This window comes from Stereum hirsutum (assembly GCF_000264905.1).
Source record: "Stereum hirsutum FP-91666 SS1 unplaced genomic scaffold STEHIscaffold_2, whole genome shotgun sequence".
Classification (NCBI taxonomy): domain Eukaryota; kingdom Fungi; phylum Basidiomycota; class Agaricomycetes; order Russulales; family Stereaceae; genus Stereum; species Stereum hirsutum.
In genome coordinates, this window is record NW_006763132.1 from 2892812 (window position 1) to 2914962 (window position 22151).

General features: G+C 50.2%; 7 protein-coding genes across 7 annotated transcripts; 5 read left to right on the forward strand and 2 right to left on the reverse strand.

The window, feature by feature from the left end:
* Nucleotides 1-401: 401 nt before the first annotated feature.
* On the forward strand, nucleotides 402-4148 carry STEHIDRAFT_118507 (uncharacterized protein). The gene is made up of 13 exons (XM_007300107.1): nucleotides 402-970; nucleotides 1026-1409; nucleotides 1471-1961; nucleotides 2020-2121; nucleotides 2182-2190; nucleotides 2253-2267; nucleotides 2328-2363; nucleotides 2423-2461; nucleotides 2525-2720; nucleotides 2802-2891; nucleotides 2986-3120; nucleotides 3215-3500; nucleotides 3581-4148. The coding sequence occupies exons 1-13, from the start codon at nucleotides 520-522 to the stop codon at nucleotides 3852-3854; spliced, it is 2508 nt and encodes an 835-aa protein (XP_007300169.1). The 5' UTR covers nucleotides 402-519; the 3' UTR covers nucleotides 3855-4148.
* Nucleotides 4149-4355: 207 nt separating this feature from the next.
* STEHIDRAFT_118508 (uncharacterized protein) lies at nucleotides 4356-6630 on the forward strand. Its single transcript, XM_007300108.1, has 6 exons — nucleotides 4356-4823; nucleotides 4896-5281; nucleotides 5348-5441; nucleotides 5508-5544; nucleotides 5638-5786; nucleotides 5927-6630. Exons 1-6 carry the CDS (start codon nucleotides 4817-4819, stop codon nucleotides 6484-6486), a joined length of 1233 nt encoding a protein of 410 aa, XP_007300170.1. The 5' UTR covers nucleotides 4356-4816; the 3' UTR covers nucleotides 6487-6630.
* Nucleotides 6631-6813: 183 nt separating this feature from the next.
* STEHIDRAFT_108002 (alpha/beta-hydrolase) lies at nucleotides 6814-9156 on the reverse strand (the record flags this gene model as incomplete). The annotated part of the gene is made up of 14 exons (XM_007300109.1): nucleotides 6814-6929; nucleotides 6986-7111; nucleotides 7174-7519; nucleotides 7582-7686; nucleotides 7807-7930; nucleotides 7984-8078; nucleotides 8130-8147; nucleotides 8202-8315; nucleotides 8376-8403; nucleotides 8454-8505; nucleotides 8558-8589; nucleotides 8654-8673; nucleotides 8731-8790; nucleotides 8845-9156. 14 exons carry the CDS (start codon nucleotides 9154-9156, stop codon nucleotides 6814-6816), a joined length of 1548 nt encoding a protein of 515 aa, XP_007300171.1.
* Nucleotides 9157-9419: 263 nt separating this feature from the next.
* On the reverse strand, nucleotides 9420-12137 carry STEHIDRAFT_91584 (alpha/beta-hydrolase; the record flags this gene model as incomplete). Its single annotated transcript, XM_007300110.1, has 15 exons — nucleotides 9420-9791; nucleotides 9850-9927; nucleotides 9980-10105; nucleotides 10166-10511; nucleotides 10571-10726; nucleotides 10802-10925; nucleotides 10977-11071; nucleotides 11122-11139; nucleotides 11193-11306; nucleotides 11362-11389; nucleotides 11439-11490; nucleotides 11540-11571; nucleotides 11632-11651; nucleotides 11712-11771; nucleotides 11826-12137. The coding sequence occupies 15 exons, from the start codon at nucleotides 12135-12137 to the stop codon at nucleotides 9727-9729; spliced, it is 1626 nt and encodes a 541-aa protein (XP_007300172.1). The 3' UTR covers nucleotides 9420-9726.
* Nucleotides 12138-14024: 1887 nt separating this feature from the next.
* Nucleotides 14025-15392, forward strand: STEHIDRAFT_137150 (uncharacterized protein; the record flags this gene model as incomplete). The annotated part of the gene is made up of 2 exons (XM_007300111.1): nucleotides 14025-14040; nucleotides 14107-15392. Exon 2 carries the CDS (start codon nucleotides 14862-14864, stop codon nucleotides 15390-15392), a length of 531 nt encoding a protein of 176 aa, XP_007300173.1. The 5' UTR covers nucleotides 14025-14040; nucleotides 14107-14861.
* An 814-nt stretch (nucleotides 15393-16206) lies between these two features.
* STEHIDRAFT_49038 (alpha/beta-hydrolase) lies at nucleotides 16207-19142 on the forward strand (the record flags this gene model as incomplete). The annotated part of the gene is made up of 16 exons (XM_007299250.1): nucleotides 16207-16345; nucleotides 16404-16474; nucleotides 16746-16839; nucleotides 16894-16932; nucleotides 16993-17024; nucleotides 17084-17176; nucleotides 17238-17348; nucleotides 17406-17476; nucleotides 17539-17816; nucleotides 17876-17892; nucleotides 17946-18009; nucleotides 18066-18177; nucleotides 18361-18464; nucleotides 18521-18531; nucleotides 18585-18746; nucleotides 18804-19142. 16 exons carry the CDS (start codon nucleotides 16207-16209, stop codon nucleotides 19140-19142), a joined length of 1737 nt encoding a protein of 578 aa, XP_007299312.1.
* A 504-nt stretch (nucleotides 19143-19646) lies between these two features.
* Nucleotides 19647-22081, forward strand: STEHIDRAFT_91585 (alpha/beta-hydrolase; the record flags this gene model as incomplete). The annotated part of the gene is made up of 15 exons (XM_007300112.1): nucleotides 19647-19976; nucleotides 20028-20087; nucleotides 20147-20166; nucleotides 20230-20261; nucleotides 20313-20364; nucleotides 20432-20459; nucleotides 20507-20620; nucleotides 20673-20690; nucleotides 20743-20834; nucleotides 20898-21009; nucleotides 21084-21239; nucleotides 21299-21644; nucleotides 21705-21830; nucleotides 21881-21958; nucleotides 22017-22081. 15 exons carry the CDS (start codon nucleotides 19647-19649, stop codon nucleotides 22079-22081), a joined length of 1629 nt encoding a protein of 542 aa, XP_007300174.1.
* Between the last annotated feature and the right edge of the window lie 70 nt (nucleotides 22082-22151).

Below are 22151 nucleotides of genomic sequence, written 5' to 3' on the forward strand. Positions count from 1 at the left end.
AGGACCACATTTAAATATTGTATCTTATTGTATGTACTCCTCGCTCGTCAACTAGTACGGACGGAATCCTTCACCACCATGACTAGCAATATTTACTTCTGCACGCCCATTTACCTGCACCAGAAGAGCGACTCGGCGAGCGCTTCCACGGCTCTCGACGTTAACGTTCCTATATATTCAGGACCCAGGTCGAGCGTGGATGATGGCTGTCGTCGATTTCAACGCCTCATGGTATGGAAGAGTCAAACCCCCTGAGCGCTTATCTTAGCTCTTTTTTCTTTTTCTGTCTGATTGTTGATCTGATGGGCTTGAAGCATTCATGAACGTTCACAACCGAACCTCCAAGGGACTGTGCTAGTGCCGACGTCCTTGGGAGCCTGCGTTGACCCTCGTGCTTTTTCTTGCGCCCACTCTCTTTCTCTCAATCTCTCGCAAGAGCGTGACGAGCATCTCCACGACGTGCTAGCTTCATCCTCTGCTTCCTCGCACCTATAACGCGTCGAACACACTAGGTTTACGATGATTTCTGGTGCGCGTCGAGTTCTCGATTGGATCTCGCCCGAAGACGCGAACACGAACGCGAATGGCAACGCCAATCCCCACGACGAGGACGGCGGTGACGATGACGCGCCCGTGATCCCACTTCCTGACGACGAAGAAAGCAACGTGAATACCATCGAGCGCGAACACGAACAGACTCCAAGTCCAGAGCACAGCGTGTTAGAAGTTCACGTTCCTGCTTCGAGTGGAAATGGTGGTATCCGGGACTCTGAGGAGAACGGTAGAGATCGTAGGCGTACGCGCAGAGGTAGAAGGAATCGAGGAGAGGACGAGGGCAGACGGCCGGAAGACGACATGGTGCCAGTTATCCCGCCTAGGTTGAGCGATGCGGGTTCTGGGTCTGAGGAGGTCAGTCGACCCACGCCGCCGCCTATGCCGTCCATGCCAATTATCCCAGTGCGCGAACATCGTGCGTGCTTTCCTGTTTATTGCCATTTCTTGTATCCCGACCTTTTTCTTTACAGGACGGTCTGTCAGAGTGGAAGAAGTTTCCGAATCTCCGGACGGTTCGACCAGTACTGATGAGCGGCGAGAACCTGTCGCGAATCAGAGGGCGGCCACAGAGATCCAAACTCAGGGTCGGGGTTATTCTGTTTCAGTCCTTCCACAAGGTTGGGGCGGGTCTTATGTGGCTGACAGCCCTGGCACTGGAGCATTCGTACGGTCACCTATGCGAGCCCCAATATTTGACCCGCATGGGCAACCGTTTCCCAGCACGGTTCGACGTCGTGATGAACAAAGCCAGAGATCCACCCGACGGGGCTCGAGGGGTCCGAGGACGGTGTATGGGGGCGAATCTATCGTACCTTCGGGATATGCGGATGATCGTAGACGCAACTCGTTTGACGGTGAGCTACTCTTTTGGCTTCCATTCAGCATCCCAGGTTGAAGTTCATTGGCATTACATAGAGGCCGATGCATGGAGTCGTGCACCCCATAGTAGCGCCCCATACGACTCACGAACACCTGCAATCCCTCGCCAAAGTGGTTACGGATCCTCACGTCGTCGCCCACGAAGTCGTTCTTTCGGTGTCACTGCAGAGCCTACTACCGACGGCGACACTGTCTACCCCATCGACTCTGCCTCTCGTCGGCGTAGAGCAGATTCAGAAATTCGTGACCCAGACCGTCATGACGGCCATATACCTATAATACCTCCTCGGGATATCGCTCCTGGCCTTTGGGGTACGACGCAGCCAGGTTACGCCCCGTCAACGGGTCCTTATAGCCGACGCGACGGTGAGGGTATGGCTTACAGCCATGTGGACGGTGAGGGTAGGGTTTTTCAACCTCCTTATTTGCCCGGAACTCGATATTGGCCACCTCCCAGTCCTGGTTATGCACCGGCTCCGATACCTATCCCCCCGCCGCCGGGCGTGGCTTTTCCTCCGGTACCGATGGTACGAGTTTACTGATTATAAGCGAACGTCCGTGGTCTCATACTTGCTTTGTGATTAGGATTCATTTCGCCCACGGAGACAGACTCCTTCGGACTTAGGCGCGTACACGGAGACATTTATGCCGCCGATGACAAGCCAAAGTCGGAAAGACCGTGAAGATGTGAGTTTCCTTCGTCAGACGAGAGATTGCGCTTTGCTGACGATATTCTGTGATTTGTAGTTGCAAGCGGTAAGAGCTATTGTAGTTGTTTTACCCAATGGCGGTACCTGACTCGCTTGCAAACTATCCAGCCTTCAGCTCAGCCGGTATGTTATAGTGGATTTGTGTGTCTTTATCCTCTTTCTGATCGCCACACATCCCCACAGACACATAATGAAAGATCGAAAACAAGCTTTTTTGGCGTACGTATCTGTCCCGACTCGCTATCGGCTTGGTCAATAATCAATACGTTGTCAAACAGAGACAACATACTGGAAAACCGATCACTTCATCTAGACAGGTATGTATCTCTTCTTGAATCCTATGTGCCATACCATGTGGTGTCCGTGCTCAAGTCGCCCAGACAGGTGTATACCTCCAACCCGACAGAGTCGCCGAGTTCACCGTATATGGACATAATTGGGACGTGACGCTCGACATGCTCGACGAGAGGGCCCGGAGAAGACCAGCACCGAGATTAAATGGAGACGATCTGTATATTGAGCCGGCTGTGGCTTCGTATATGGTGAGTGTGACTGATTTGATGAGGGACTCACTCGGTAAGCCGTCTTGCTTCGATAAGTTGTAGTTCATGCTCATCTGTTCCCGCTCCTTGTCGTGTCTGGCCACGCTGATAATAGTGCCGTTGACTGAACACTACGCCGAACCCGATATTGAGGTCATCAAGGATATGTCCTGCACATTTTTGAGCGCGTTCGCTTCTCCGGATAGTGCGTTCTTTATGCGTTTACATCGTAGATCCCCCAGCTGTCTGGTGGCCTACCCTGAAGATGTCGATATTTACCCTTGTATTGCCGTTGGTAGCCCTGTGGCGTCTCGCTATCAACCCCAGCCTCCCTCAATCTGTCCACGATGCTCTGCACGGAACAACAACAGCAATGACTTGGCCAGCTGTGGTTAACCGCTTCAGGAGGTGGCACTTCCCCGATATCTACTTCGGTGAGTACCCGCACACGCGGCCTCATAACCACCTAGCCACTCCTATGTTGCGGGGTTTTTGACGCGTCCTATCTTGTTGCGTCGATCTGCTCAGACTGGCAGATACAAACAAGCTTCACACAGGCAACGGTGAACCTGAATGCACGAGGCCGAACGCAAGTAAAGACCGTGTGGCGCGCCTTCGCGAAACAAGGTGCCGGACTCGTAGCTATGGGCTCTATATACGACGAATTCGTGATGATGGAAGACCCTTCCAATAGCTCATATGCACCAAGTCCAGTGCTCCAGATTGAAAGTAGGATGTTCCAGGTGAGGGACGTGTTCGTCGAGGAGCTGTTCAGTCCGGCGCCGTGGCCGTTGGATATGCTTCCGTCACAAAGGTACGCTCTACGAAGAACGGTTTTACTTCCGGGAGATGTGTCCACTGATGAATGTACGTCTGTTTGTTTGGCGATGTTAGGTTGAGTACGAGAGCCGTCGTTCTCGAATCACGGACACTCCTTCGAAAATTCCGCGAAGGCCGTATGGTCTTGGGATTTCTGGTCGCCTTCAGCGCCGTCGTCACTGCGCTGCAACCTATTGTCCAGCTCGCATCATCTGCTGCCGCATGGGTATTGACAGGATTGGGAATCGTGGCGGCTCTGATCGCGGTGGTATCTGTGCTGCTGGAGCAGGTCGTCAAGAGGATGGAAAGACAGGGGATGTTGAGTCTTCAGGACTATGACAAAGTTTGAAGGAGACGACATCAAGGTCCCGCAGCAAGGGCCATTACGACTCGGGATTTGAAAGAGCAGTAGCCCGTAAGTGGCTTATTCTACCATTATCATACACATACCCATATGTGCGAGGATACCTTTGACTTCGGATGCTATGGGGCACGCTTTCGACCCTTGAAGAACAGTCTCCAGTCATTTACTTGGGCCACACTCAAGTTCTTGGCAGGCCCCCAACACTTCTTCTTCTCCTATTCAAGCCTCCTGATTTTCTTTCGAAGATGATAGCAAGCTCCTGTAGGGTCTTTCTGCAACCCCACACACCTCACGCCCTTGTTTAACACATGCCCAAAATATTCGGTCATATCGTGAGAAACTCCCTTTCTCAGAGAAGGAATCCTCGGCACAAATCCTCGGTTCGGGCCCGCTCTAGCTTACACTGTATGTTCATCCTACGTCAGCACTACGCTCGCCCCGTCCCAACCGGCCCCACTATTCCAGCCTCTTCGACCAAGGGCCCCGAACTCTACTCGAGACCACAATTAGGTCGCCGTTTCAACTCAATGAAACGGCTTCGAAAATTCACATCCTCCGAGGCTGAACTTGCTTCTTCCTCTTGAGCTGGTCCATGTCTCTCATATCTCATCATTCACGGATGGGCTCCGGAGGATGGCTTATACCCTCTGAATGATGGTTAAACAACTTGTTGTAGTGTCGTACACCATGGCCCACACCTATTCGAGAACCGACTGCCACACCCTGTACTCCAATTTGAGATTCACTTAATGAATTAATGGTCCCGAGGAAGGAAGGAACCCGATCCTTGAATCGTTTGATGAGATGCGCTTTATGAAATCGGGAGTTCACCCCTGTGCATGTATAATTCCGGCCTATATACATTCACATTTTCCTCGGCTTATTTGATACCTCCTCATCCTCTGCTCTCTTCATCTTCTCTTTGCTCACTGTCACCTCGTCCTGAGATGAAAGGTACGCTGACCTTTCTACACTCTTCTACACCATGCTCTTTCTAAAACATGTCTTACTTTTATGGCCGTATAGGGCTGAGTAGTAAACTCGACCCTACAGCATTCACTGTCGATGTCTGCGAAGTCTTACCCTCTTCGTCCTCGTCGCCTTCGGTCTCTCCTAAATCTGCTCTGCCTGGTTTGCCTCCTCCCGTTCCCACAAAAGCCGTAGCGCCACATTCCACCCTCCGCTCTCATGCCAGGTCCAAGCGTGAAAAATGTGACATATCGAAGAATGAGGCCTACGTGCTCGTGGTTTCTGACATCGACAGCGGCGTCGGCTTTAAGGAGCATGTCGTTCGATCGCCGAACGGATGCGCCGATGGATATCGAGATACAATCGTCAGGGCAGAATGGTTCTTGACGGAGAATGCGAGGAGATTGAAGACGATTTCAGACAGGGGAGTCGTGGTCGACGAGGTACGTACTCTCTGCAGAGTTCTATGGAGGCCTTATTTCGCGTCGCTCATGTAGAGCTATCCTCAGAATTTCTCTCAGCTCTTGATCCTGGACGCTACCCACAACGCGAGCCTGGTGGACGATATCAGGCACTCGGAGGGGAAGTTTCACTTCTTTCGAGGTGAGAGTCTTGTCTAGTCTTGTTCGAGAGTATCACGCTAGTAGGAAGCTCAATACAACTTCTTAGCAGCCGAGATGAAATTAATTGTGACCGCCTCTTTTCCGTGAGTGCTAGTCCACACCGATCCGTCTTCCTCTAAACCCGGCCCATAGCACTCTTTTATATACATACCCTAACGGCACACTCATGGGCGTAGATTTGACCTCGACACGACCTCCCTCGGTCTCAGTGTGGTACCCAATATCACCGATGAGCTTCGGAATCGGGTCATGGACGAGATGCTCACCTACCGTAACCGAGATGGAATCATCCAGACCTATTTCGATCACACACGCCCTCGTATAGGTAGGTTTAGCCCCACTTCGATCTTTTCACGTTTCCCTTTTCCAGGACCTTGGACTTCGAACATCTCGTTTTCCATATTCCTTTTCGCTGGGCATAGACGAATTTTAGTACTAAAATGCAATGTCATTCTACACTAACAGACCCAGTCGTCTGTGCGAACGTCCTCGCCCTCTTTTTCCGATATGGCCGTGGTCACGAACAAAAGCTAGCACCAACGGTGAACTGGGTCGAACAATGTCTAATACATTCGGCTTGCACGCACGGATCACGCTACTACGCCACCGAAGAGCAATTCTTCTTTTTTATCGCCCGTCTCCTCAACACCCTCTCTTCAGCTCCCATGTCCCGCTCGGGACCAAGTGCTACTGCCGCTGCTCAGCTCTATACACGTCTCGCTCCGCTCCTGCGTACTCGTATCCTAAACAAATTCGGTGCCCACGGCGATGCCCTCTGCATCGCGATGCGCATCTATGCCGCCGCGAGCGTCGGACTAGTGGACAGTGTTGATCTAGAGAGGTTGAGGTCGACACAGGAGAAGGACGGGAGCTGGACGGATAGCTGGTATTATAAGTTCCCGAGCGTGGGGCAGATGGCGGGGAATGTAGGTGTTACTACAGCTGTTGCAGTCGAGGCGCTGAAGTTAGCGAGGGAGGTGATGGTTCCGGAGGGCAATGGGCACACAGGAGATACTACAGAGTGACGGCTCAGACCGCGTTGGAGTATAACATAAATCTGTAGATGTTTTATTCTGTTTTACTTGATAGTGTTGTCGGAACAATGGGTCACATACTTACCATACTAGTCACTATATTGCAATCGGACAGAGACGACACAATAATAATTCAGGATCAGTTCAATGATATATTTTACTTGTATTCGCATCGAACACGATCTCGAGGGACGGATTGAGTCTGACGAGTTTATTTACAAGATCAGACGACCTCATTCCTTCATTTTTCCCACTCATTTAATACAAAGGGCAAGTTGTCAAAATCAGTCATCACGGAATGGAAATCTGTCGAGTCTGTCAGGCCTGTGACGACCATATGGACTGCGCACACGCACCATCAGGGATAGTCGTGATATTGTCTCTTTTCAACTGCAAAACTTGTCTTGTCTCGTTTGTGAACTGTGGCCAAGCAGCTGTGAGGTCGAATTAGCGCACGCCACTGCATAACTCGAAGGGACCCAGAGCTTACAACCAGGGTTGAGGTCGTTCACGAAGTTGATGTAGAAGTCCCTCCATGTGATGGCAAAGTCATCCTCCACCGCTGCAACCGCAGGTACTGGCCCAAAGATGAGTGGCAATTCCGAAGCATGAGAAACTAGGGTATAACAATTCGTCATTAGTTATGATCTCACACTTCAATTTAACTAGTAAATTCACCGCCAAGTGTCACATTATTTCCGGGAATAAACTCCCGGAAATGATACACGAATGTCGGCTGAAGGGAGGCCGCGACATCCAAGAAGCGTCTTCTGGCGGAGAGGAACATGAAATCTCCATACCAAGCCGCAGCTCTGTCGAACAACGAGTCACCGGTATTGAACGGTGCACCTTCGCTTGGATCATTTGCTGGGTAGAATTTATGGAATTGATCCAGGACGTCGGAGGTAATGAGGGTCTGGTCGATCACGGAGGCGCGGACGAAGTTGTCGAAGGCTAAATCCTGGGTATATCCCGTCAGGTTGAGGCCGAGAAGGCTGGCAGAGAAGGAATTTCCTTCGTTCAGCTAGGTAGTATCAAGACGTCAGCGCGTTTTATATGACATTGCATTTTCGTTCTACTACCCACATTAGTTCCTGCGATCATAGGAATATGTAAGAACTCTCCAGACGCGATGGTCTCAGAAGCCCGAGCAGGAGAAAAGCTGCCAGGGGCGACAGTAGGCTGCCAGACCTGATTGTTGAGTGTTGTAGTAATTAGTGCGTTGCTGAAATTGATCAAGGACTAGAGAGTGTAGATGATGATTTGGTCAAAAGTGGAAATCAACAGGAAGCGACTGGAATTTGTACTTACCTCAGTGGGTGCATCCTGCAAGCATGCAAACGCTGTGGGGCCAGCGCTGCATCCTGTCGCGTTCAAAATGAGTGCAAAAGGCTTTCCGGGAGCGTCATAAGTACTGGGTGGAGGCGAGCTTTTGCTATGGGGAGATAAGTGAGATGGCAAGGCAAACCATGTTGGGAAGGTTCTTACAAAGGACCAGTCATGGAATCCATGATGGCGCCTCTGAACAACCCAGCGGAAGCGTTGTAAACAATCTGGGCTTCGACACTTCCTGCGCCAGCAGACTATTTTGAAATAGTAAGAGACGCTCAATTGTCCAGCTAAATGTGTCGCACCTGCCCCCAAATCGTAACCTAGTGGAAGCGGTCAGTACGGAAAAAAGACTGAATTGCATAAGCTTCTGATACCTTCGAGGAATCACCTCCGAACGTAACAATATTTTCTTGAACGAACCTGAGTGCGGCCGATTGGTCCTGAAGACCGTTGTTGAGGTCTTCGACGGCCATATCTGCGCTCGCAAGCTATGCTACGGTCAGCGAAACGCAGTCAATGACGATACATGTTATAGTAAGTGTACTCACGAAACCAAAGGTGTTCACCCGGTAGTTTCTAATGGACGATGAGTATTATTTTCATCCACGAGGGTGTTCGACACTTACGCAGACACGAATATGATGGGCTTGCCAATTTCCATACTCCGCTGTACTAGAACTGGAAATCTGTCAGTTCAAAGCGACAGTGAAGCACGAAAGAATCTGCTTACTTGTCGCATTATACTCTGGGTCGGAGGCTGCACTACGAGACGAGGACGCAGAGGCTGATTATGCATTGGAGCTGATCTGTCCAATAAATCGCTTACCCTGTATTGAAAGCGCCACCCTAGCAAAAACTTCTGTATCATTCGATCATTCAAACGGAGAATCTCTCTTCACGCACATAGACCCATACAAGAACGGGCAAGGCCGAATCGGTGCTGACATTCTCGGGCCTCCATACCTACAATTCGCACCCATCAGTGAACTGACAAGGAGTGTATTTTGCAGGACTCACGTTTAGGAAAAGACAGTCCTCACCGGTAGGTGCCCCCAGACTTGATGATGGTGGTTGTACACATGCGTTTCCGAACATCGTGGCATTCTGAACTCCTGTGAACGTTTGGTTGATGGGAACCGGGGCCTTGAAACGAAGAGAACCAACGGGTGGTTGAGCGAAGGGGATCCCTAAAAACCTTTCGATGCCACCATTAGCCTCGAGACCCTCGAATACACCGATGGTTAGATTGACTCGGGGCCCAGAAGCGAGAACATCGTGAATAGATGAGTTGATAGAAAGGAGACTCGATATCACAGACAGCAGTCTCATTTGGATGCTGTATGTCGAAGAAAGAAGACGGGGATGTCGACAACCAGTTGGGGGTTGAGGAACAATTCATTGACTTCATCCCCACTTATAGCGGGACGACTTCATCATGGGGCACGCCGTCCCCATGCTTTGGCCGTCATGCAGAGCATGAATGGCCAGTCATATACACCGAGAAGTTCAAAGACACTTCTATATGGACTTTCGTACGAGGGCGAATACTCGCAGCCTTTCCCTCGAAGTGGGCCGGTCCGGGAATGCTTACTTATTAATACCCCGGAAGTATATTTATACTGTCGTAGAAAGTCAAGTGCCCCATAGGTTACACAAGAAGATCTAAGGATATGCGACTTCGAGGCGCAATGATTGCGCAGAGGTGAGGTTGCCGCAGATGTCTTGTGGTGGCGCTGAGAAAGTTGCGAGAAAGCTACTGCGCCACAGTAACGTTGGCCGGCAGTGTGGTTTGCCCTTGTGGGCCCTATCCTAAATCGAGGAATTTGTGAGGAACAAACGGCACGATTCAGATCCTCACAAAGTTTCTGAAGTTCATATATAGCAGTCGACGTGACTCCTTCACTTCTGCCACTCATTTAGTACCAAGGCCGAGTTGTCGAAGTCGGTCATCACGGAGTGGAAATCTGTCAAGTCAATCAGGAAACTAGAAAATATTATACCATATAGAACGTGCAAACATACCATCAGGAATAGCTGTGATGTTATCTCTTTTCAACTGCAAGACCTGCTTGGTCTCGTTGGTGAACTGTGGCCAAGCGGCTGTGAAAGCGCATTAGCACCCGTCACCGCGTAGCTCTCGAACAAACCTTACGGCCAGGGTTGAGATCGTTCACGAAGTTAATGTAGAAGTCCCTCCATGTGATGGCAAGGTCATCCTCCACCGCTGCAACGGCAGGTACTGGCCCAAAGATGAGCGGTAATTCTGAAGCATGAGCGACTAGAGTCAACAAATCGGCATTAGTTCTAACCTCACGGTTCAGTTTCAAAGAAAACCGACCGCCAAGCGTCACATTGTTCCCAGGAATGAACTCCCGGAAATGATACACAAATGTCGGCTGAAGGGAGGCCGCGACATCCAAGAAGCGTCTCCGGGCAGACAGGAACATAAAGTCTCCGTACCAAGCCGCAGCGCGATCGAACAACGAGTCACCGGTATTGAATGGTGCACCTTCGCTCGGATCGTTTGCTGGGTAAAATGTGTGAAACTGATCCAGGACATCAGAGGTAATGAGGGTCTGGTTGATTACTGTGGCGCGGACGAAGTTGTCGAAGGCTTCGTCCTGGGCAGATCCAGTGAGGTTGAGACCGAGAAGGCTGGTAGAGAAGGAGTTTCCTTCGTTCAGCTAGGTAAATTCAGACGTCAGCATTTCGCATGAAATCGCATCCTCGTTCTACTACTCACATTCGTTCCTGCGATCATTGGGACGTGGAGGAAGTCCCCCGCCGCAATTATCTCAGAAGCCCGAACAGGAGAGAAGCTACCAGGGGCAACAGTGGGCTCCCAGAATTGGTTGTTGAGTGTCGCTGCTACTCGGGCGTTGCTGAAGTTGATCAAGGGCTAAATTGCCAAATTGAGGGTTTGGCCACAAGTCTAAATCAACAAAAATGGACGTCATAACGATTGAATATGTACTTCAGCTGGTGTCTCCTGCAAGCATGCAAAGGCCGTAGGGCCTGCGCTGCATCCTGTCGTATTCAAAATGAGTGAAAAAGGCTTTCCTGGAGCATCATAAGTACTGGGTGCTGGAGAGTTTTTGCTATAGAAGAGTTTAGTGTGACCAGAAAGCAAAAGAACGGCGGGGACCTACAAAGGACCGGTCATGGAGTCCATTATGGCGCCACGGAACAGCCCAGCGGAAGCGTTGTAAACAATGTGAGCCTCAACGCTTCCAGCACCAGCAGACTATTATCGAAGTGAGCCACAGTCAGAGTTTCGAGCTCTAGATATCGCACCTGGCCCCAGATGGTGACCTGAGGTGATTTGTCAGCTATGGACAGGATCCGATTTTGTTTGCTTCTCGAACCTTTGAGGGATCGCCTCCAAAGGCAGCAATGTTTTCTTGGACGAACCTGAGTGCAGCTGACTGGTCTTGGAGACCATTATTGAGGTCTTCTACGGCCATACTGGCGCTCGCAAGCTGTGCAGACATTTTTGAGACGAGGTTAAGAGCACTTTACGTATGGTACACTCACGAAGCCGAAGGTATTCACGCGATAGTTTCTGCTGGACGATGAGGATAGGTTCCAGGGACAAAATGTCGAGCCCTTACGTAGAGACGAATATCATGGGCTTCCCAATCTCGATGCTGCGGTTCACCAAGACTGGGGGATCACTTAGCGGTGGTTTTCCATTATGAGGAAATGAACTCACTTGTCCCATCGAATTCCTCACTGGACGCAGCCCTTTGAGATAATGATATTCAGACTCATCATAACCGCGATCAATCTAAATAACTTGCTCACCCAGTATTGAATACGCCACCCTGACGGCGATTTCTGTATCAGCACAGCACGACTGGACGAAACGAGTGACATTTACGCACATAGAACCATACAAGAACAGGCAAGGAAGCATCGGTGCTTGTATTCTCGGGCCTCCACACCTGTCACGAACAGTTGTAAGCGAATCAAAATTGAGTATATTGAGAGCGACCCACGTTCAGAAAGAGGCAATCCTCTCCAATAGGAGCACCTAAACTGGATGAGGGCGGTTGGACGCACGCATTACCAAATGCCGTGGCATTTCGAACTCCTGTAAACGTTTGGTTTATGGGAACAGGTGCCTTAAAACGAAGAGATCCAACGGGTGGCTGAGCGAAAGGGATCCCTAGAAACTTTTCAGTACCCTGACCAGCTACGAGACCCTCGAATACACCGCTTCTCAGGTTAACTTGAGGTCCAGAAGCGAAAGTAATAGGAATCAATGAGCAGACGTAGAGAGACCTCCAGATCGCAAGCGAAAGTCTCATTGGTGACAAAGCACAAGTACTTGTTAGTAGTAGGATGGGGAGTTAGACAGTTTGGAGAAGTTCAGGGGCAAGTCGTTGAGCCCTTCCTCGTTGTTTATAACGAGGGCGACTTCGTCATGGGGGCACTTCATTCCCATGTTCTCGCAGTCACGCAGAGCATGGATGATGAGTGATATAGACAAAGAAGTGCAAGATACTTCTGTACGGAGTCCCGTATTGGGACGCACCTTCTCAACCTCTTCCTTGACGTAGTCGGGTACGGGCTCGGTCCGTAGGCGTTTGCCTATGAATACCCGTGTATGTATTCTTTTCTATTCTATTCTTTATCGGTGTGAGTAACTGAGTTCATTTATATCGTCGCAGACAATCAAGACACACGTTACGCAAGGGAAGCTAAATATACCCCATGTAGTTCGCTCCACCCATAGCGTCACAGCGCACTCAGCACAGTGTACTCAGTGTCACAAGAGTAGGTGTTTATGAGTAGAATAACAAGCACTGAAGAAGTATGAATGCGACGTCGTGTTGGAGATCGTGGACGCTGGTAGAAAGTGGCACCGTGTGAAAATGTCTGCTGGTGTTGACAAAACAAGGCAAAACAAGATGGGCCACGTCATCATTCCACGCCCTCCGGGCCAGACCTGTTCCTTCGGATCGAACAGCGCTGGCCAACTGATTATAATGCGTCTTTTTACCGGCTTTCTTGTCCAAGCATCCCTGAAAAAAAAAACAGGCAACCCTTGCTGTGGCGAAAACGCCACAAAACTTGTTTAAACCTCACACCACGTTCACCTGCGTTCAAGGAAAGAACGAGCACGGCATGCCCGTGGCTCGAGATTAAATCCCTCACACGGGTGGAAGAATGTAGGCCGTATTCAGGCTAGCCCACATTTGTTTGTTCAGACTTGTCAGTACTTCAGTATTTGAGCACTGCACAACACAGGCAGAGAGGCCGGAACGAGACGGAATGACCGGGAAACACCGGGAATCGAGAGTGATGGAGGACGAGTGACCGTAACAAAAATCTCGAGCGACGGCTCCCAGCAAAAAGACGCCACCGCCACCGAAGAGGCGTGACGTGACGCTTTGACAAAGCTCGTCTCAAGACCTGTCCTAACGGAACAGGAACGGTGCCACTTTCTTCCCAACAACACAGCAGCCTTGGGCAACTTGGGACAGCCGCACCAGCGTAGAGTCACCTTTCCGCAATCAAACGCTTCAAAAGCATGAGGAAAGCGGTGAGGCCAAATACCTCTACGTCGGTGGTATCCCCGTGTTCGGGACTAGCCTCATAATCATGTCGTGGTCCTCAGCAACGCTGCTAAGGCTCGTACACGCGATACTCAAGGGCGAGTGCAGAAGGGCCATTTCGGTCGACGACGACTGGAAATTCTGAGCAAGGACATCGGGACGACCACCAGACGCGCTCTATTGTCTACAAGAACCGCGATAGACATCAATCTAGCCCACGCTGCCCCTATTATTCCCAAGTCATACTCCCCACGGCCATCGATAGAACCTTTGACGGTGCCGTTTCACGAAACCGCAACGGGCGCCCCGAGAAAGCAGGTTGCTAGGACGTCCAGAGTGATAAAGGCATTAGACCGCACTGAACGTGAGCTCATCCTTTTCCTTGCTGGACTCACTCGCTCTCAACTTCTGCATACAGCTCTGTCTCCCAGGGGTAATATATGTTGCTTGCTGAAGCTCGACTTGATCGGCCTATCACCATTTCAAAGCAGCGAATCTTGGGCCCTGGACACCGCGGAACAAAATACTCGTCGGACCGATCATATCCCCAGCCTCCCATCTATCAAGGTACCGTGTTTTATGTTGCCCTCGCAAAATCCAAACCTCACACCGCACATGGTATTTCAGTCGATCCCGATACCAGCACTTGAAGGTATCTTCGTTCAGATACATCTCACGTGCCATGCATGGAAGTACCGACGTGTTCTCTTACCGAAAGATACCAAGGAACCTGACGACACACCAGTCGAGCCTATCTCTGATGAAGTCCTCCTCGAATATGAAGAAGCTATCGGAAACAAACTTGACGAAAACGACGATGGATCAAACGACGCCGAGTACTGGTCCAGCGCTGAAACATCTGAGGAGTGGCCGCCTCCCCTCGACGTAGTCGCCCGTGTCGAATCGCTCCCACCTCCTATTGCAGCGATAGGCGCTCGCTCCGAGTCCCCAGTGGCCACCGTCCGCTCTTTCGTTCTCGGCCGCTCGCCTTTTGACCTCGTAGACTCTGACAATCTTGATCGTGGGTCTAGGTCTGACCATCTATCCCTTGCCTTACCTGATTTCTCCGAATGTGCCCCTTCTGAGCACGATGTCGCTCCCAACCTAGTGCGAGCATACTCTGTTTACCCACCTTCACCTCGTCTTCAGAGTCTATCCACGAAGAGAACCAAATCCATCTCGCCCTCAGAGCCTGTTCAGCAGTTGATAGACCCGGACGATGTTCATTCGATCTTGTTCTCTCCATCCTATACTTCGTCTTCATGGTACTCGCTTTTGAACTCCCGAGTTTTGGAAAGCGAGCTTGCATATATACCCACCTATGACACTTCATCTGTCTTATCCGACCAGTCCTTCGGCTCCACTACAGAGATTGTCTTACTTGGGAGTATCTTAGACTCTCCAGACCCTTGGAATCTGCTCGGACAGATCCTGAACCTTTCCCCGCTTCCGCGCCTCTCTTCAGACACGTATATGCTTCTAAATACGAACCACACGAGGCATGGTGTAGGCTGCAATCCACCTGGAGTGGATATATGCGTAGGGGACGGAGTATCTGATGTTTCTTGCCGAACTGACGATTTTGGTACTGGCGGGGCCGCTTCAATTCCCTTAGAAGAGGAGTCGACGAGCAGGAAGGACGTCCTGACGGTTTACTCGTATGGATCCGAGGAGGACCACCTCCCCAATCACGAAATTTCACCTTCTGGCTCTCCCTGCGACTCTTCCCGACCGTCCAATTCAGGCCCCGGACGAGCACTGTCTCAGCGATCTCCGCACAACAGCGAGCCTCCCACCCCTACGAGGGACAACTTCAGTCCCCCCACCTTTGTGGACCTGACTCCCTCCATCGATTCTCCCATAGGCATAGTCACGGCCCCTGCCTATCTACAGCAGACCTCTACAAACGACGTGGACGAGGAAGTAGAAGTAGGAGTGGATGTTGGACTGGACCTGTTCGCAAATGAAGAGATGGACAATGAGGGTGACGAGTACATGTCTTGAAAGTCAGAAGAAAAGCATGCTCGGTGTTTGATATTTCTGCCGGGTATGTACCAGCTTTCCGACCTTACCATCCAGCCTAATTTTGTGTTCCAGACAGTTCGGGTGCTGTTGAACTTGTACCATACCTGTCGTCACCCGTGTTTCGCACGAACCGCTCGCGTGAGAGCACATATTCGATTTGGCTCACCACTCATAAATGTCTCGTTCTTCCTTTCCCTCGATGCTTGAGAACGGTAGCTCTAATGGAACTTGGTGGGCTCAAACCATTAATGGCCTCGCCGTGCCTTGCAGGAGTTTCTCCGACGACGTCCGCTCCGTCACCGCGTATAATTTCGTTCCTAGTGTGCTCAGATATTTTCCTCCCGACTACCTAGAATAACGCAGCATGCATATGCTACTTTTGAATGATGGTTCTCAATAGCACTTCAAAGCCATTCTTGAAGGCCTGCCAAGACTGACTTCATCCGTGTTATCTTCCAGTTGAAGTCCGACGTTGACGGCACTTCTGCGACAAAAGCGAATGCCCGTCGATCTCACCGCATGTTTAGCTTTCTGCGCTGTTAACGTGTCTGCATTTTATAGGCCGCTAGTGTACCATTCGACCATACAAATACGATGGACAGTCATCAAAATTTGCCCTGGACGCTGAGCCGGCTTTTGACTGATGCTTCAATTCCGCCGTGGTTTGACTAGGGCATTCCTCTTGCAGGTGGGCCATATCTTCTTCTCGCTGCCTCATGCGATTGCGGCTTCGAGCTCTACTGCTGTCGCGAATGAGACATCATCCTTCAATGTGACGTCCCCATCAAGTACCATGTCGCGTTCCAACACTTCTTCGACATCCGTGGCTACGCCTACATCATCTCCGAGTAAGCCTTTCCAACCACCCGGAAGCTTCCCTCAGGTGTATGGCAACATGCCTTCCGGTGGATTCGACACTGAATGGCAAGATTGTCTGTCTTTTTCCGTCTCTGATAACCCCGGTCGGTTTCTCACTGTTTTGCGAGACAGATTACCTCGTCACCGATGGTCTCCCGAGCATTACCTTCCCACTTCCGAGAAATTTCGCCGGAAATATCCCAGTTAACCGCGCGGCGCATCCTAACAATACACTCTTTTTCTGGGGCTTCGAGACAAACGCAGGCTCTTTGACGGCGCCTTCTACACAACTGCAACTCAGCCCATGGATGATCTGGTTGGGTGGCGGTGGCGGGTGAGTGTTGTGTTTGATATCTGTACGCATATATTGACTTTTTCATCCAGTCCTGGGTCGTCTAGCTTATTTACCGCCATGACTGCGGTGAGCCACTCATCTCCTTTGGGTCACCATCCCTATTCTAACATTGCTAGTAGACCGGACCGATGGTCTATCAGTCCCAAACCAGCATTACGCAGAATATAGTGAGCTGGACCGGTCTCGTGGACTTGATCTATGTAGACCAACCTGGTACGGTGGCTTTTCCGATGGAATTGAGCAATATCTTATACTTGACGATAACAGTCGGTGTTGGCTTCTCGACGAGCGAATCTGACGGCTATAGTACGTCTTCTCAGATCTACTTCGCGCTTGGTACTCACTGGACCGTTTTGTGCGGCACAGTCAACGATGAGGACGATATGGGCGCCGATTTTGTGGGTGGTCTTGTTTACCCATCAAGCCAGACCGCATATGCTGATGCTCATCTTCATAGGTTGGGTTTCTATCAAATTTAGTCAAGATATTCCCGAGCCTTGCGACCAGGCCCTTGATTCTGGCTGGTGAGGACTACGCCGGCGTCTACATCGTAAGCCCGATGACCATTTGTCCAAGTCGTAACTGCTGAAACTTGTTTTTGACTCCAACAGCCCTATATTGCCAAAGCGATCTGGTCGTCATCTTCGCCACCCGTCAAACTCAGCAAGGTTGCTATCGGCAATGGGTTGCTCGATACAACGATTTCCCCTCACTTGTCCACCGTTCGTCCGAAACGCACTGTTCTCGACGTTGTGCAAGGTTGACATTGTTTCGCTCAGATATCAATCCTAGAGTCCTACCCCCAGTTGATCAACTACAACCAGGACATATTCCAGTCTTTCGTCACACAGTAGGTTGACCTGCTCAGCGACCTATCAGAGTACATTCACAACGCATGCATCTTGTTTATAGGCAACACCAGTGTGGGTTTGATCTCAATCTCACATACCCACAGCAGGATCCTCTTTTAGTCTTTGAAACACCATCCCGGCGCTCCTCGTTCTGGAAGTCTGCCCCGGCTTCATTAAACAGCAGTACCACTACTCTGGACAGAAGGTCCTCTCATCATGCTGCCTTCCCAGACAAACGACAGAGCTCTAGCTTCATCCCGAGCTCCACGAGCAACTCTTATGGGTGTTCTTTGTTCGATGAGATGATCGATTATGCGCGAAACTTCTCTTCACCTTGGAGTACGTGCATCCTAAATCAATATCACTTGTGGTTTTCGCTGATCTAACCGTTTCTCTAGCCTCCGGCGCGTTCGACGTACGTTTATCCTACATTTTACCAAAAAACCAATATGTTGACGTAGTCCATAGTTATTCGATGTCTCCAACGTCTTGAAGGCTCAGCCTATCTTTGATCTCGGCCCATATTTCAATTGTGTGTACATCCCTCGTACGGCAACCAAAGCTTGCATTGTATCATACTTTTTTCAGCCTTCCAAGTCCGTAACGCGCTCCATGCACCAAGTAGCAAGAACTGGGTCTCGACCTCCGTCTACCCGTTTGGCTCAACTACCAACATCTGTGAGAAGATCAATTATACGACGTTCATACGATATGCTGACGATTACGACCGACAGCACTCGGATCAACCAGTTTGTTCGGAGACCCTAGTACGCCCCCCTGTGCCGCACCCACTCACGCGGCATGCTCTAACCCATTGTGTAGGTGACGAGTAAGTCGATCCTCTCCATGAACTTACCATCAAGTCTCATCAAAACAGACCAAGGATATTTTTCGCCGATTTCGTCGCCAACGCCTCCTCTCAAAACGTCGAGATCGTCTTATATTCTGGTGGTAGTAATGCCATAGCACATCACACTGGTCTCGAAAGTTAGTTTTCAACTGACTCCCGTGATAGATCCCATGTCTGACCATCCCCTGCCCAGTTCTCATTCAGGTTCGAGTACTTTAGGCACACTCAGCAGTGTTCATGATTCTGACTGATCTTAGAACACGATATTTGGGGGCATTCGGGGATTTACCCGCAAACCATCCACTCCTTGGACAGACGATAACGGCAATATCGCAGGTATCGTTCATCAGGAGCGCGGTGTTGTGTACGCCCTCTTCGACGGAGTAGGCCACATGATACCCAACTTCAAGCCAGACTCAGTAGGCTCTGTTTACTCCCTCCTCTGTGGTGAGCTAGATCCACTGATGGTTCAACAGGCGCTGGTATTCTTCCGCGACTTCATTATCAACTCAAACGCCACAGGTTCTATCACCACGGACACGAAAGGCGATCCAACTGCTCTAGGAGGAGAGAATGCCAATCTAGCGGATGATGTTCCTCGTGTTGAGACGGAGCTCTTTGTCGGGACTTCTGCAACACAGGGCACTGTATTTGCAGAGCCTGCAACTGTCTCCGCTTGGGCCAGCTTTCTGGCTACGGCGAAGCCTGTCGCCACCTCCGCCATGTCAAGTGTCCCGAAGCTCGTCCCTCCTACCGTGTTATTCTTTGGTGCTCCTTCCACTTTGTTTGTTCTCATACTGTCATTTCTCACTTAAGGTAGTTTGAAATTCAACCCGATGACATGGCTTCCGCAGGCATTGCCCGCGGCTTCTCTTCGGCATCTGCCGGAATCCCTCTGCACCCACAGTATATATCAAGTAGGGCACGCCGCTGAGCACATCTCTGAGACCAGCGACACCCTGTGCAAACGACACAGCAGTACGTCCCATTATTTTTTCCATTCATTATGCTCGGACTCACACCGCGAACCAGATGCGTGCCCTACGCCCCCTTTCCGTGTTGATCTTCACTCTAAAGGATGTCGTTGCCCGGAGACCTTCTTTCAGGCCCAAAAGAAACAGTCCATCAGCTGTAAATTTGGGTCCTTAGGGTCTTTCGGTTCAGTTGTTTTAAAATTACTAGCCTGAGATGTAATTTGAGCTTATCGTAAGGAAGTCCAGACGCAGGCTTTTCTTCTTTAAAAGCCGTCGTCTCTTCTGATGCTCATTCAACTTCCGCACTCGACCTTGTCTCATTCTTTCTAGTCTCTGCTCCTTACTATGCGCTCCAGTTTACTCGAGTCTCTTTTATTAATTACTTATGGGACATACTGTGCGTATGCCTCGGGGCCCCAGGTCAACTTGACCACCGGGCTATTCGAAGGCGTATCCTCGAGCAAGAACGGCACCGATCGATGGCTTGGTATACCCTATTCCCTACCACCCATCGGTTCCATGCGCTTTAAGGCCCCACGGGCCATCGCCGAATTCTCTGAAGGGATACAGACCGCCTACTCGTTTGGTAACGCATGCTCGCAACCGTTGACCTCTGAGTTGACCGGTACAGTAAACCTCGGTGCGCCTGTTTCTGAGGACTGCTTGTTCTTGAATGTGAGCATCCTGTTTATATTAGCAGTCTATTTTTTAATCTTCCGGGTGCAGGTGTGGCGTCCAGAGAATACCTCGGTAGATGCAGGTCTTCCTGTGCTCGTATGGATTCATGTGCGCGTTGATCATGCATTGATGGTAGCGATGATTACTGACTTAGGTGACCGTTGAAGGGTGGATCCTACAATACGGGGTACTGGACTGGATAGAACTCTATTTCAGTCCCCTTTCACTGACAAGCCGTCATGTTTCGTAGAACTGCGTCCGACCCGACATATGATGGAACTGGTGTGTGGCAGATGCTCTTCTTTGCCTTTCCATTTCTGACATATCTCTCAGGTATTGTCAACCGGAGCGTTGCGACCGGAAGGCCTATCATTTTCGTTTCTATGTAAGTATCAGTTCAGTTACAATGAGTCATCTCTCCCGTTCGAATTAATCGTGACCGTCATCAATAGAAATTATCGTCTCAATACCTTCGGTTTCGTAAGTTCCAAGGTCAAGCGTCTATCTCGTATCTGACGTTTTTTCAGTTGGCCAGTGCCGATATGCCCGTCGAAGACTTGAACGCAGGCATCCAAGACCAGCGAATGGCGTTACAGTTCATTCAAGACAATATATCACATTTCGGTGGGGATCCCTTGAAGGTAGGCTGCTCTCCACAGAAAATGCTTCGATCATGTCTAATACTCCGCGTAGGTCACAATATGGGGACAGGTAAGCCTGTAAATGCATCATAGTTGTGCATATGTGCTTACATTTGGCGAAGTCGGCAGGAGCTGGGAGTGTCGAAACACATATATTATATGGTGACTCTTCGCTCTTCCGTGGTGCCATCATGAACTCAGCGACTGGACCGTTGTAAGAGCCCTATGCCTCAAAGATCCCGTTTATCCTGTGCTAACTAAGAGTGCCTTACGAAAGCAAAACGGCACCGCCGCCCAGTTCTTATGATCAACCTGGAAAACCATACGATCTTTTGCTGAACGCTACTTCCTGTGAGGCCGGATCTTCCTCCGTTGAATGCTTACAACAGGTTTCCTTCGGTGCACGCCTGATCCTGCTTCAAGATCCATTACAGTGTAACTGATATTGTGACCTCTCCCACAGACTTTGATGAACATCACCAATACCTTAATGACTGACGTGCTCAATGGTCAGCTCTGGGAGCCAACAGTTGCAGCTGGGAACTTCATCTCTGTTGAGCCGTCTGAGAAGATATTCGCCGGTGATTTCCTTCATATTCCCGTCATAATGGGAACGAACGTGAGCTGCGTCATTTTGAAAACTCTGTGACCTATACTGAATGCTAATATGCCCTCTAGTTGAACGACGGGTCACTTTTCAGCATCGCAGTCATGAACCTTGGACTTTCAGGATCCGCCCAGGATGCTGCACTTGATAAATTCATGCTCTCCACCATCATCGATAATTCAACTGTTACCTCGGACGTCCTCCTGGAGAACAATGCCTTGTATCCCGCTGACGACACCAGCCTTGGTGCACCATTTAATACTGGAGACTCTTTGTTTGACAGGGCGTCAGCATGGTATGGTGATGCGTACTTCTTGGCTCCGAGGCGGCTCTTCGTAGAGCAGGCCGCCGGTTTGCAACCGGTCTATGCGTACAGCTTCCAGGAGCAGATACCTGGAAACATTGAATTTCTAGGTGGTGAGCCTCTTGTTTTCCGTGATCTACAAACAGATACTTAATAAGCACGTCCGAGGTTAGTCTATCATGCGTCCGAGTTACCCTTACTCTTCGGTCCAATCCCGGCTGTAGCGAGTGTCGAGACCGAGTTTGCGGAAACTTGGCAGGACTTCTATCTCGACTTTGTACACGATCTCAATCCTGGAGGTATGCAGCTTTTCAAAATTTACTATCATCGTGAACTTATACAAAAATAGATGCTTGGCCACAATATACGAATGAGTCAAGGCACATACTCCAACTTAGACGAGACAACATCACCGCCATCCCAGATGGTAAAGTCTCTCCAGATTCGAGGAGAGAATGTGTTCACTTATTCTCTGTCTTCTCTAGACTTCAATTCTGCCTCTACCGACTTCCAGAACTTACCGGAGGTTCTCCTCGAGTGGCAGAAGTGACACGCAGGATACTTATCTCGCTAGCGCCCGGCCATGTCTCATCTTGATTGGAGAGGATTTGATGTGCTCA

Bases quoted from the DNA above. Each gene is read 5' to 3' on its own strand.
- STEHIDRAFT_118507 (XM_007300107.1), top strand. From the start codon at position 520: ATGATTTCTGGTGCGCGTCGAGTTCTCGATTGGATCTCGCCCGAAGAC. The intron at 2,462-2,524 runs GTATGTATCTCT...CAAGTCGCCCAG, and splicing joins CGATCACTTCATCTAGACAG to ACAGGTGTATACCTCCAACC. The intron at 3,501-3,580 runs GTACGCTCTACG...TGGCGATGTTAG, and splicing joins GATATGCTTCCGTCACAAAG to GTTGAGTACGAGAGCCGTCG.
- STEHIDRAFT_118508 (XM_007300108.1), top strand. The intron at 5,545-5,637 runs GTGAGTGCTAGT...TCATGGGCGTAG, and splicing joins ATTGTGACCGCCTCTTTTCC to ATTTGACCTCGACACGACCT. The intron at 5,787-5,926 runs GTAGGTTTAGCC...CTACACTAACAG, and splicing joins TCACACACGCCCTCGTATAG to ACCCAGTCGTCTGTGCGAAC.